Source organism: Osmerus mordax, chromosome 18, assembly GCF_038355195.1.
Source record: "Osmerus mordax isolate fOsmMor3 chromosome 18, fOsmMor3.pri, whole genome shotgun sequence".
Lineage (NCBI taxonomy): Eukaryota > Metazoa > Chordata > Actinopteri > Osmeriformes > Osmeridae > Osmerus > Osmerus mordax.
Genome location: NC_090067.1, coordinates 7,350,110 through 7,364,475, shown reverse-complemented (window position 1 = coordinate 7,364,475; position 14,366 = coordinate 7,350,110). Strand labels below are relative to the sequence as shown.

Here is a 14,366-nt window from a genome sequence, read left to right as displayed (position 1 = left end):
ACTTCTAGCTGTGTGATAGAATGTGTGAAAGAACGATCCACTTGGAGAAGGATTCTCCAAAAGAGATGCTCTAAAGAACCCCAAGTAATCCTTTAGGACCTATTAAAAGAATAATCAGTCAGCAATATTGACCATAGGTTCTGCCAAATGAAGAGGTAGGAAAAATCTCCATGGGCCTAACGGAAAGAATAGGTTCGATAAACATAAACTTCAAGTCAACTACTTGAGATAAGGCATTAACTGACACTTACAGCTATAGAGTATTCCATTCTCTGTCTTGTTCATAGTCACGACATACAGACTCTAATCAATGTGAAACTGGAGATTCCCAGGTCAATGACATCGTAGCTCTTACACATGTTTTGTAAATGAACAGACACGTATCAGCAGTTTACTCCCAAAATTGTTTATGGCATTCATTAAAGGGGCGTCAGGAAAACCGATCTGATACGAAGTAGGACCACAGCTTGCAAGAAAGCCCCAGCGAGATGCCGAGGTCATGCAACTCGAGGGTCGCCTAACTAATGAAAGAAATTAGATTAGGAGGGTGTCAGAACTAACCAGATACATACATTCGGTATCATAGATTTTAACATCTCGCGCTTAACCAGGCAATTCGGCAAACTATTGATTGTCACTAGCTCAGTTTCCTTTTTAATCATCATCCTCACGTTCTCTGGATGCATATGGGGTCTGGAAACAACCTATTTCTGTCTCTTTCTTGTCATAGCTTCCCCCTTAGTGGTGGCGCAAATAGGGTGTGTCACGCTTGCTGCATGGGCTGTCGGTACAATAGAATACTGAAGAGGGAACAAAAGTACGGTAATGAGTCGGACGTCCCGGGGAGTGGACCGATCTTCTCTGTGACTGCAAAACTGCAAAAGATCCACCTTGTGGATTTTGTATAATTCTCGATGGGCTCGCTTGCGTTCACTCTCCTTAGCACTCGTTCTCAGTTTGTCCCGCGCACGCACGCACCACACACACACACGCTCCCTGTCGCCTAACATAAAAAAAAACAGTCCCATTCCATATAGCCTTTGTCATATTGTCTTTAGTGTGGTGGCAAGAAAAAGATTTTACCATCTGCTGCCCGGCCCATCAATTGTGTAAGAGCCATATGTGTCCGAGCTGATTCAATGTAGGCTAGTTTACTGGTTCGTGCCGAAAGACGGATAAACCTTGTAGCCTGCTGTCAGATAGAGAAATCAAATGACGACTGAAGCTAAAACACATTCTGATAGTAGGCTATACCTTCTCAGAAGCGTTAAGAAATGGCCAGCATCTAAGCCCAGAACATTGTCATATAAAAACGTCTGGCAGGTTTTTTTTTTTTTTTTTTTTTACCAAACTGCAGTGCAGAGACCCACCGTAGAAACAGAAGAGAACCCCTTTGTAATTCTGTTGGCGAGAAGCCATTTAGCTTATTCATTTTGTAAAATCAAGTGTAAAGAATAACAGCCAATAGCCTATGCTTCCAGACCAGTAGGTCTACAGATGGCTTTAAGTAATTTAACCGGCTCTATGGAAACTTAATATTAATTTAAAATACAATGTTTCATGTTATGCTCTGGATAAGAGCGTCTGCTAAATGACTAAATGTTATGCGCATATGTTGTTGATTATCAATTACACGCCCCAAATCATCCATCTTATTTGCTGGGATTCATTCAAACAACTAAATAACGTAAAAGACGAACGTTATAGAACAGCAACATTCCACCCATAAACGTCCCTGTTATAAAAATCTGTCAAAGCACATCAGGCTATATCATTATGAAATGGTTGTCATTAGCCTACCTTTTAAACACAGGGATATCCTTTACCAGCAACGGGAGCGGGCGGGGCACAGGCACTACAATTTTCTGTAATATCTTGGGGGTTTTTCTCTTTATAATAGCCTGCACTCTCTCCCTCGCCCCAAACAAGAAAAAGAGAGACTTCGATTGTGTTACAAATCGGGATTATCTGGAGAGCTTCGGTAGCTGTCGGCTTGAGGACCACTGAAGATCGGTGGTTCTCGGACAACGTCGTTGGAAACCGGAGATTTACAGGTCTGTGCCACCACCTAAGACCGCCAGTAGTTTTATTCCCCCAAATAAGTCGACTGGTATGATATTTATCCTATAAATGATTGGGCTATTGGGCATGCTACTCTCAATAACAGAATCGCACGTAGCCTACTGCACGTTTTTTGACCGCCGTGAACACACTGCGCTATTAGACTACAGTTCAGTGTGACGTGTTCCGACTGAAAGAGCTATCGTGGCTGCATTGTTGTTGAGGACCTCCTTTAATGACCCGTTTCATTATGCTTGAATATAGTTCACACATCCAACTAAGCTTTATGTGTAAGCTACAGCGTTTTTACAACGAATGACCATACATGAGACACATTTCTAAACGCCTTTTAATCACTTTCAAGAGGCACCTTACTTAAGACTTTCACAGTGATCATAAATGACAAAACTCAAATGTATAGAACACGCACACTCACATACACAAGGTTTGAACTTAGCCTTTCATAGTGCAATAAAAGACGTGACCTATTAACTGTTCTACTGCCAACAAGCTGGCGTGGATGCAACAGATGCACCTAATCGCTTCTGTAGCCTGAACAAATGAATACTAGTGGTTCAACAACGTAAACATCAATTTGCAGAGATTCATTCAGCTGTAAAACATCTTCTGCAGTTTAATTGTATGAAACAGAAAGCTCTCCCATATTCCCCTAATAGTGACTGAATCCACTGTGGAGATGTTTGCATGTACTACTGTAACACCACCCATTTACCATGATTCACCACACTGCAGGACCTGTCGACCGTTCTACAAATATTGTTGGCACCATCAAACTAAACCCAAGTCTGAATTTGATCATTCCATCTGAGGTTCGCCGCCTTCAAGACGATGTTTGGCGTCTGAGTGAGGCCTTCCCCAGTCTCACGCAGAGGACCGACAGCTCCACATATCCCTCCAGTCGGAAACAGACCCTTCATCCAGTCACAATTTCCCCATGTCAAGATTGGCAAGTGAGATACGCATTACTGAGAAACCTTAAGGTGCCCTTGATTTAAATTGCCTAACATGGTGTACGCACTTGTTGAGAAGTTAAATCAAGTGCAACTCAAGATCAGTGAGCCACAAGTTGAGGAATAAGAGGTCCTATGATGTAGTGTTATTTTGTAAGTTGCACACTAAGTTATATGGGACATGAGTCAATGAAAAAAAACAATTAACATTGGATAATATGATAAAGTTATACGCTGGTTGCCATCATTGGGGTCTTGAACCTTCTTAAAGACCGCGCCCCCCCCCCTCCAATTTAATCAAATCAATAAGTTAAGACAGAACAATACATGACACATCACAGTCAGTAAGATGAATACTGTGGCAAGATTTATTTGGTCATGTAAAGTTGATCCCCCTCCTCCTGTCCTGTACATTCATCCTCCCATCCCTTCATCCTCCCAACCCTTCATCACATGCACATTCTACCAGTCTGCTCTTCCATAAACCAATCCAGCCATTTTAAGGATTCAAACCTTCATATCAGGGAATGCATTTGGGCCTCGCCTTACTCATTTTCTACATTCTTAATGATTTTTTGGTCATTTTGTCCGTTTTGCCATTTTTGTTACTTGATTTTCTTATTTTCTCATTTTCTTCACCCTCTTCTCCTGCTTGTGTTCCAGTCTCTAAGCATCCTCAACCTCTTCCTCCTCAAACTCGCCTTCCTCCTCTGCAGTGGCATCTTGGTACTGCTGGTACTCGGACACCAGGTCGTTCATGTTGCTCTCGGCCTCAGTGAACTCCATCTCATCCATGCCCTCGCCGGTGTACCAGTGGAGGAAGGCCTTGCGGCGGAACATGGCGGTGAACTGCTCGGAGATACGCTTGAACAGCTCCTGGATGGCCGTGCTGTTGCCGATGAAGGTGACTGCCATCTTGAGGCCACGTGGCGGGATGTCGCAGACGGCGGTCTTCACGTTGTTGGGGATCCATTCCACGAAGTAGCTGCTGTTCTTGTTCTGCACGTTCAGCATCTGCTCGTCCACCTCCTTCATGGACATGCGGCCTCTGAAGATGGCCGCCACGGTGAGGTAGCGCCCGTGGCGAGGGTCACAGGCTGCCATCATGTTCTTGGCATCGAACACTTGCTGGGTGAGCTCGGGCACGGTGAGGGCGCGGTACTGCTGGCTCCCCCTGGCTGTGAGTGGGGCGAAACCGGGCATGAAGAAGTGCAGGCGGGGGAAGGGCACCATGTTGACGGCCAGCTTGCGGAGGTCGGCGTTGAGCTGGCCGGGGAAACGCAGGCAGGTGGTGACGCCGCTCATGGTAGCAGAGACTAGGTGGTTGAGGTCACCGTAGGTTGGCGTGCTAAGTTTGAGTGTGCGGAAGCAGATGTCATAGAGAGCCTCATTGTCAATACAGAAGGTCTCGTCTGTGTTCTCTACCAGCTGGTGGACAGACAGGGTGGCGTTGTAGGGCTCCACCACTGTGTCAGACACCTGAGGGGGAAATAAGGTGTATCATCAAGTATGAAGGGCATGAGTAGATGAAATAATTCTCTTAAATGTAGTCAAAGAGTTTGCTTTGCCTCATCCAAGAAGTGACAGCAAATTGAGCTTACCTTGGGGGAGGGCACCACACTGAAGGTGTTCATGATGCGGTCGGGGTACTCCTCGCGGATCTTGCTGATGAGCAGGGTGCCCATGCCAGAGCCGGTGCCCCCGCCAAGGGAGTGGGTGAGCTGGAAGCCCTGGAGACAGTCGCAGCCCTCAGCCTCCTTCCTCACCACATCCAGGACTGAGTCTACCAGCTCAGCCCCCTCTGTGTAGTGGCCCTTGGCCCAGTTGTTACCTGCTCCACTCTGGCCTATGGGAAGGGGAAGGGAGAAAATGTAATTGTAACTTGCACTAGCCAGGCCTTCAGGGATCACAATGTGCCCGTTTAAGACCATTTGTGCGCTTGATGCCCATTCTTACCAAAGACAAAGTTGTCAGGTCTGAAGATCTGTCCGAAGGGCCCGGAGCGGACCGAGTCCATGGTACCAGGCTCCAGGTCCACCAGGATGGCTCTTGGGACGTACTTCCCACCTACAGAAAAGACACGCTCAGTACTGCAGGCCAATACCAATAGGGTGACCGAAGCCTGCCACAGTAAAACACTGATCCTGTGCATTCTAGAAGGTGTGAGGTACCTGAAGCCTCATTGTAGTAGACGCTAATCCTGTCCAGCTGCAGGTCGCTGTCTCCATGATAACTTCCTGTGGGATCGATGCCATGCTCATCACTGATCACCTCCCAAAACTGCAACAAGACAAATTCGGTTAGAAAAATCCAGCATGTAAAAAGCAGACTGAAAGATATAATATCATTAACAATTACTTGTGCCAGTGCATGTTGGTAGACGTTCATTTATTTTTTGCTCAGTGATGCTGCAGTCACACAATTGGCCCTCAGTCTATATGGTGTCACAAGACCCCGAGCAGCATGATTTAAATCACATCTGCAAGAGATTGACCCTCCCTTCCTTAAATACCTCTTCAAGAAGGAGTGAACGTAGCATAATCACTGCCCTTGTGCTATGGCATAAGCGCCATGATACACGGTAATCATGGGTCAGACTAAGTCACACTGAACCCATGTAAATTGCGCTATGCTCTGCAGCAGGACGCACTAGGGCACACCTCTATGGAATAAACATATCCAGCCACCATAGCGCACTGGCAGCTCACTGTGCACCAGGCCACACAATGATGGGGTGAGACATTTGGCCCAAACTGTGTTAAGGGCTTGGCACAGACGGTCACACAAACTCAATAACCTACCCCAATCTGAGAGGGGGAGGGGGAATGTCTTTTTTTTTTTTTTTTACTCCCATAGCCAGTCAGGCACTACACAATGGCTATCCAATAATATAACACCCTTATTACCAGGATTGGGTTTGCAGATGACCAGCCCATGCATGCCTGCCTATCTTCAAATGAAATGTGTTTATTAGAAGAACCAAGTCCCGCATTGCATATCCTGAGTAAGTCTATAAATTATTCATAAGTTAATCCATTGATATTTTATTTTTTTAAACGCATTAGAAATAATGCCTTTATATGGTAGGCAACTTAAGTATTTTTTGAAAATAAGTAAATGGACATTGCAATTTATAATAATAATAAAAAAAAAAGATGACCTCATCCGAAATGCGCCCCCCCTTCCCCCCCGCCCTTTTCTCATCCCTGCCTCCACCACCTCCGCAGTGACTTGCATTTCTATCTCATGCCTCACCAAAAGGAAACCTATACTTTCATAGGGTATACTTGGTAATTAGTGAGAACCGATATCGCTAAGCTAATAATATGTTGGTTTGCAAGTAGTGAGAACCGGTATCGCTAATAATATGCTGCTGGTTTGCAAGTAGGTCATAATGGCGAAATGCTTAATTTTCCTCGAATATTAAAAAACTGCTTTCTGGCTACAGTACTTTACATTTGTGGGTCTGCGCCACCCCCCCCACCCCCCCTCCCATCCCCCCGGTTCCACCCCAAAATACTTGATCTAGCTGGCTGCAACTAGAAACAAATGCAGAGCTGCGTCATCACTCGCATCTAAAGCCGCATGGCTCTGATGTCTTGAGATCAATTAGCTTGATCACGCAATTGGGAGTTAAATTTGGCAAAATTTGGAACAACAAATCGTCGCCAACCCCCACAATTTATTGACCGAGATTCCATCAGACTGTGCCGAGACAAAAAGGCCGCGCCAAACACGGGCGTAGTCTACAACGGATTTATTGTGCGCAGTTAGCCATGTCATGCGCAACAGGACATACTTAGGTAATATAGGCCACAAACTCGGCTATTTGATTTGAAGATTAATGCGTACATAACGATGACAGTTAAGTTTTACGTCGACGTCCATTTTTATAGTTAATGTTTGCATTTCGACTATACTACATTTCACAAAGACAATGGCGCGAACAATGAGCATGGTAAAATGTCGCTCACACGCCCCTACCATTTGGATTTCAATGAGATCATGCGGTTCTTTTACGTCTATTCAAAAACTCGATTGCCATCTTGAAATTTAAGGTATCCTATATTTCATTGTCTTTCTAATGTTAGTGTCCAAATACAAAATGTGAGACCGATTTTTTGAATCTGATCTAATAAGACCGCAGGCTATTTCTAGGCCTGGTGCATGACTTCTTCCATCCATCTTTCTTCCAAATTCTTACCTTGGCGCCGATCTGGTTACCGCATTGTCCGGCCTGGAGGTGAACGATCTCCCTCATGATTATCAGTTATTATAACAGAATGCAAGTAGGAAGTACGGTGTTGTATATGCCAATGCAGCTGACCTACAGTTGCGAATTCAGTGTGTGCCAATCTGCGGATGCACTTTCACAAGGCGGGACAAAGACTTTATAGTTCTGGGAGGAGGGACAAGTGAGGCAAGTGCTTGTTGATTGGCTATGGTATTTAGAACCCCTGTAATGATTGGCTTAACGAAAATGTTGCAAAGGGTTTCTTTGCGATTGTGGCACGGACCGGAAGAAGAGAGGGAGTGCCGTGTTTCCCGTCATTAGTGCGCACTTTTAAGAAATATATTTTTAATAATCCCCACCACGAGGTGGCGCCCAAACCTGCCTAAGATGGGTGGGTACTGGGGTGGGTAGCAGTTTCCACAATGCTGTTAGCCTAGTACCATCATATAGGTAGCTAACGGGACGACAAAACAAGACCGTATTTCAAAGATTACTCATCCAATTGATGAGCATTTCAACATTTGATTGTTTGCAGAAAAAAAGCGAGTCACTAACCGGTGAGAAACATCTTTTAATATTTACACTACTTATCTCGAATAAAATGCTGCATATGTTGCTACTGGGTCCACAATGTTTATTAATGGGTGGGCTATGACTGGGCTCAGAATCAGACAGTATAGTGTCTAGCTAGCCAGCTCATGTAAGCTAGCTCAAAATGCTGCGCAATATCTAGGCTGATTAGATCAGCCTCTGAAATTAAGTTTGCATGCACGATGGAACATTTGTAAAGCTATTGAGACTATAAAATGTAAACTAATGTGTTTACAACAGCAACAGTAATACTAAAAGAAGCTATTGCTATTCTTCAATGTAGATACATTGTATTATGAGAGGGCATTTGTAAGGACTGATGTGGGCGTCTGCCCGTGTCCCTGTTTACAGAACTGGCCACCGTGTAAAAGCATTATTAATGCGCAAGGATGGAAAGTGGTTATGGAGGAATGCCAATTGAATTGCGTTCTATTGGTCCGTTTGAACTCCTGATTCAGGAGTGGAAAAGACATAGGATTCTCTCCAAATCCTATGTCATTTCCAATTGTAGCTACGTCTTGTGCCATTCGGTGACGTTGAAGGACCATTAATTGAATTGATTTCCCACAGACAATCATTAAAGCTTGAGACAAAGTATCCTTCATTATTCCTTTACTGGCCACGTTTACCATTAACAATTTTAAGAACTATTTTTCATTTGGCAGGCGCTTTTTATTTAAAACGACATATAAATAGTGCATATAGATAGTACTGCAGAAGATCAAGAATCTATTTCTAACACCATTTTGGTGGTCAGAGTGAAGGAATGGGTGAGAAATCTTTCTCTCTCGCCAATAATAGAGATATACTCTCTTTTTCCAGTTTACTATTAAAAGGCACCATGTTCTACACCTGTGGCCCCAACGAAGCAATGGTGGTGTCAGGTAAAATACCTCTTGGTGAGCAATCAAACAGTCCAGTTTAGAAACTGGAAGGACAAATATTTAGTTCCCTTTCTCTCTATCTTTCAGGAATTTGCCGCTCACCCCCTCTGATGATCGCTGGAGGTCGAGTGTTTGTCATTCCTTGCATCCAACAGATCCAGAGGTCTGCTTTCAGCACAATCGCTGGGGTTACCACACTCATCCCATCAATACCCACTTTCTTCATACCCACTTACCTCTCCGCTCTCCACCCCTCCCCCACTCACGCTGTCTTTCTTTCCTCCAGGATCTCTCTGAACACCCTGACTCTAAACGTGAAGAGTGATAAAGTGTACACACGCCACGGAGTTCCCATCTCAGTCACTGGGATCGCTCAGGTCTGTCACTTGGTCCCTTTCTTATTGGTCAGTCTCTCCATCTCTCTCTCCAAATGACAAACTCTGAATCTCTCCCTCACTAACTCATGAGACAATGGTTATTTATTACAGTAGATAGCTTGTTTGTTTAGCCACTACTACCTGCTAATGAGTCCCTCCCCCCCCCACACACACACACACGCCTTCTCACATCCAGATGAAGATACAGGGGCAGAACAAGCAGATGCTGGCCGCTGCCTGTCAGATGTTCATGGGGAAGTCAGAAGGTGAGATCTCCCACATCGCCCTGGAAACACTGGAGGGACACCAGAGGGCTATCATAGCACACCTGACTGTGGAGGTAAAAATAAACAGTTTGTGCATGCGCCTGGGCATGTGTCCCATGTGTTTGCATGGATGATCTAGGGCTTCTCCCCGGCCCCCAACAGACCGCTCTTTTCTCCACCCTACCTTTCTCCAGGAGATCTACAAAGACCGCAAGAAGTTCTCTGAGCAGGTGTTTAAGGTGGCCTCCTCAGATCTGGTCAACATGGGCATCAGCGTGGTCAGCTATACGCTCAAAGATGTCCACGACGACCAGGTACTGTTCACATCCCGTCCCTCCCTCTCTATTACTAATTTTCTCAGTCTTGTTGCTAAGGTAAGGGGAGATGGATGAACAGATGAGTGGATAGGCCGCCTGGTGGAGGAGCTGCTCGATGTGCTGTTGAGCCTTCATTGCGGTGCTGACATAGTGGCCAGCATCATCCGTCCGTAATGGATAAATACATCATTAGATAGTTGATGGATGGAGGGTTGGATAGATTTGTGAGTGGATGGATAAATAAATGGGTGGCAGAATGGATGAATGGAAATCTAGACGAGGAGATAGATTGATGTACTATCAGACGTAACCTGCAGGGCGCCTGTCTCTCTTCTGTGGTGTTCAGGACTACCTCCACTCCCTGGGCAAGGCTCGCACTGCTCAGGTCCAGAAGGACGCTCGGATCGGAGAGGCCCAGTTCAAACGAGACGCTGTCATCAGGGTGAGATCTCTCTCTCTCTTTCTCTCTACCTTAAATATGTCAGTACTCCTCATCCTCCCTCTTCGTCTCCCTCCCTGCACCCCTCTAGGAGGCCCACGCCATGCAGGAGAAGATTTCTGCCCAGTATGTCAACGAGATCCAGATGGCCAAGGCGCAGCGAGACTACGAGCTGAAGAAGGCTGCCTACGACATCGAAGTCAACACCAAGAAAGCAGAGTCGGAGATGGCCTACCAGCTCCAGGTATACCGAGACAGACCATCATCCCATCATCTACCCTGAACAGCTCCTCTTTTCTCCTGCACCCCGACTCTTAATCCCCGCTCTCTCCTCCCCAGGTGGCTAAGACCAAGCAGCGCATCGAGGAGGAGACGATGCAGGTGAAGGTGGTGGAGCGCAGCCAGCAGATCCTGCTGCAGGAGCAGGAGATCTCCCGCAAGGAGATGGAGCTGGAGGCCCAGGTCAAGAAGCCTGCAGAGGCTGAGAAATACCGCCTGGAGAGGCTGGCCGAGGCCACACGGTGAGGAACACCCCCGGACAGGCAGGACAATACATTGCTGCCTACCTTAGGTCAGCCTAGCCTAGCCAAGTTCTTGTCGGAGAATGCCAAATGAGAATGTCAAATGTCAACATCTGTCCCTCCCCAGTCTGCAGCTCATCATGGAAGCGGAGGCAGAGGCTGAGTCCATCAAGGTAGGATAAGAGCAATCCGTAATGCCGTGTGTGGAGCGTTTCCTTCTGCGAGGCTCCAACATACCACCTGCCAGTGTCCTACATACCAACCCACTCCCCCCGCCATTTTCTCTCCTCCCCCCTGTTCCCCTCTCTCGTCCTGCCTCAGATAAAGGGCGAGGCCGAGGCGTTTGCAGTGGAGGCTAAGGGCCGTGCAGAGGCAGAGCAGATGGCAAAGAAGGCCGAGGCCTTCCAGCAGTACAAGGAGGGGGCCATGGTGGACATGCTGCTAGAGAAGATCCCTATGGTGAGGCCACTGGGCCATGGGGTGGTTGGGGAGACTTGTCCTAATCAATACCTAGGCATTGGGACACACATTCTAATATGTTTGTGAACATCATACTTTTCGTAAAATCCTAAACCACACACATTACCGTCCTCCTTACACTGTCTTAGCACGACCACATACTGAACTGAACTCTGGTCGTCATCCAGTGTCCTGATGCCCTGAGCTACCTTTTATCTTCTGGCTTTGTGTTCCACCTCATCTGTGCAGATGGCCGAGGAGATCAGCAAGCCCCTGTTGGCTGCACAGAAGATCACCATGATTTCAAGTGGGGAAGGGGAGGTGGGCGTGGCCAAGCTTACAGGGGAGGTGCTCGAAATCATGACCCGCCTCCCAGAGACGGTGGAGAAACTGACTGGTGTCAGCATCTCCCAGGTAACGCACTCTAGCCAATGACATGAGTTTGAAAATGGGATGTGGTGGTGCAGTGGAATTTAAATCCAAATATTTGGCACAACAATAAACCCACAATAAAATCTCTCTCTCTCCATCCCTCCACCCGAACCCTCCCCTCACTCTGTCTGACTCTCTGTCCCTCCTTTATGTAGGTGACCACTCGCATGGGCTAAAGAGGAAAAAGGAGTAGGGAAGAGGGTCTCAGGCAGCCCCGCCCATTTCTGCCCGGACCGGATATTTCTTGTTCTGACATTAACACATCATCAACACATCTATATCATCTTTACATGGCCCTGTTGGAACCTTTGTTCTCATGTGTCTTTAGCCCTCCCTTGTCTTTTTATATCTTTCTTCTCTTCCCTCTGTCTCCCCTCTGTCTCTCCCTTCTTCCTACCTCCTCCTTTCCTTGTTTCTGGCCCTCTCCCTATCAGTCCATCCTCTCTTCCTCCAGTACTGCCTGTGTCCACTGCCTTGCTGCCAAACCCAAAGTGCTTCTTAACATGCGAGTTTCATGCAAACGAGCAGTTCAGACCTATTATCCAGTATGCTAGTTTAGAATGCTAGCATAGTTTGCAAGTTCATCCCTCAGTCTTTCTGTCATAGCGAGGTTGCTCCAGAGGGTCAAATGTCTGACCGGACCAAATCCATAACCTAAGATCCATCTAGTTTTCACATGTTTTAGCCAGATTTATAGCTTTTAAGTTAAAATATTTTTTATCTCATCACAGTATGGGATTTTGAACAGTTTCATCCTGTAGCTATTAAGAGTTGTCAGTGATGACATGTAATCAAAAAGGAATGTATGTGAAATCAACCGATCAAAGTGTGAAATAATTTTTGACAGTTGCATTGTCTCTTGGGAGAATGAGTGCTTTTTGACCAATGCCCCTAAGCAAGTGGTTCAGTTATTGAATATGCTTTTAAAATTTCTGTATACAACATGTGCTTTCTCATGAATACACAGGATTTTATTTGGTTTTAATGTACACATTTTCTGCTGTTTTCACAGAATTGTTCTATTTATCCTTATTCTATGTAAAAACAAAGTCGTTTTATTAGTGTTATAAGGAACTGATTTTCTCACAGAGATCATGTACTGTAACCATTCTCACAGATGTGATTTGTATTACCTTTACATTAGGGGACAATGCGACCAGTTGACTTCTCTGTATGAGCTGTTAAAAGGGAGATGCTGTATGTTCTTGTAATCATGACATCCTTGCACTTCTAACAACGTAGACACAGCATACTACACCACTGTTTGATGCAATCAGGACAATTGCACTACTGATATAATGAGAGCATACAAGGGAGTGTTAAGCAGCGTTATATGGCCTTGTCTTTCATGGATCTGTGGAGGTCCATGGATGACGAGGTCCTCTGAAGAGGTACAGGGTGTTGAAAAAGAGCCTTCAGGATGCTTCTTTTTTGGCTCCCAAGTTAATTGTATAAACCAGGCTGCCAATTCATGCAAGTTTACAGTATATCGTCAATGCAGGATTTCACGTAGAGAGAATCTTTGCAAATCTGGTGCATATGCACTCATATGCAGTTTTCCATTTCACTTCGAGAAAGGATTAGCTCATTGTAAAATATGTTCCTTGTTTATCACACCTTTCCACTCCTCTGCCATTTGGAAAGTTGAGAAAAGAGAGCCTCAATAGTCTACCAGCTATGAGTGGCTCATGGCTGTTCAGTACCGAGTCAGGTTAACCATGGTTTAGGAAATGACTTGAAGCCAGTGTATCTATAAAGTGTCCAAACTTGCCTTATCCCTCCATACACACCATCCCCCCTCTACCTCACCACCATCCACTGACTCAACACATCTTATGTTCTGCACTCCTGCCCTCTGCTGCAGCCAGGACTCTGTTGTTCTGTATTTTGAATGAGATATTCTGATGTTAACACAACATTTGGCATGTTTTCTGCTGTTTGATGTACAAGTGCAATGTTTTATGTTATTGTTATGCTCATGTTGTTCTAGGTTAGTAACCTAGTACGGCCAAAGGCTCAAACTTTGCCAGGGGGGCTATTGTGCTTTAGCCCAGCAGCTGTGGGCTTTATGAAGTGCAGTTAATGTACTGTTGAAATGTCGTCCTCGAAATTTCAGGAATTATTTTAAATATTAACTCTATGAATACTAACATGATCTGTTTAACACTAAATATTTAACTTGAAGATGAAAATATTTGATCCACAATGTAGCAGCTCTCAGTGTTTTGTCTTTCTATTAGATCTTCCTAAAGACTTGTTTCCCCCAGTACTTTATCTTAAACGTTTTCTGGGGCAGCAGTTATCACAGGAAGGGAGACAGACTAGTGTACTGTTAAAGGCCTCTTTGGGTTTGTGACCCATCTCTTGACTAACTCTTCCTAACAGTTTGTGTATGCATGTTTAACTGTATCTGACCAGGGTACAGTCTGCCACTGGGTTTGTTTCTGTGCTATGCCCCCACCATTCTTTCTTAGTTCATACTCGTTGTCACGTTTGATACTGATCTTATTGTTGATCGATCAACCAAGTTTGAATGCTATAAATGCATAATAGTTTCCGTGAGGAATAGGACAAATACTTTAAGGCAGGTGTTTTGTACCCTTGTTAGATTCTTCTTCTGTGATATATTTTTCTCAGATGGCTGTCCAGATAATAAACTGTGCTGTTTGTTTCTTTTCACAAGAAGTACAGGCCACATATGAAGATGGTTCAGTGCTTCTTTCTGTTTGTGTTTTAGCCCTCCAGTCAGACTCGGAAAGATTTGTAGGAAATGTGTATTGTTGAAGTATATTAAATAAAAACACAAGTCAAAAA

General features: G+C 45.2%; 2 protein-coding genes across 2 annotated transcripts; one reads left to right on the top strand and one right to left on the bottom strand.

Moving 5' to 3' along the window:
- Positions 1-3,377: 3,377 nt before the first annotated feature.
- LOC136961783 (tubulin beta chain-like) lies at positions 3,378-7,386 on the bottom strand. Its single transcript, XM_067255211.1, has 5 exons — positions 7,237-7,386; positions 5,204-5,312; positions 4,989-5,099; positions 4,634-4,878; positions 3,378-4,511 (listed from the first exon to the last, which is right to left on the bottom strand). Exons 1-5 carry the CDS (start codon positions 7,291-7,293, stop codon positions 3,699-3,701), a joined length of 1,335 nt encoding a protein of 444 aa, XP_067111312.1. The 5' UTR covers positions 7,294-7,386; the 3' UTR covers positions 3,378-3,698.
- A 309-nt stretch (positions 7,387-7,695) lies between these two features.
- On the top strand, positions 7,696-14,360 carry flot1a (flotillin 1a). Its single transcript, XM_067255956.1, has 13 exons — positions 7,696-7,823; positions 8,680-8,741; positions 8,829-8,904; positions 9,028-9,118; positions 9,315-9,458; positions 9,579-9,698; positions 10,048-10,143; positions 10,232-10,384; positions 10,480-10,661; positions 10,789-10,834; positions 10,983-11,120; positions 11,370-11,534; positions 11,708-14,360. The coding sequence occupies exons 2-13, from the start codon at positions 8,699-8,701 to the stop codon at positions 11,726-11,728; spliced, it is 1,275 nt and encodes a 424-aa protein (XP_067112057.1). The 5' UTR covers positions 7,696-7,823; positions 8,680-8,698; the 3' UTR covers positions 11,729-14,360.
- Positions 14,361-14,366: the final 6 nt, after the last annotated feature.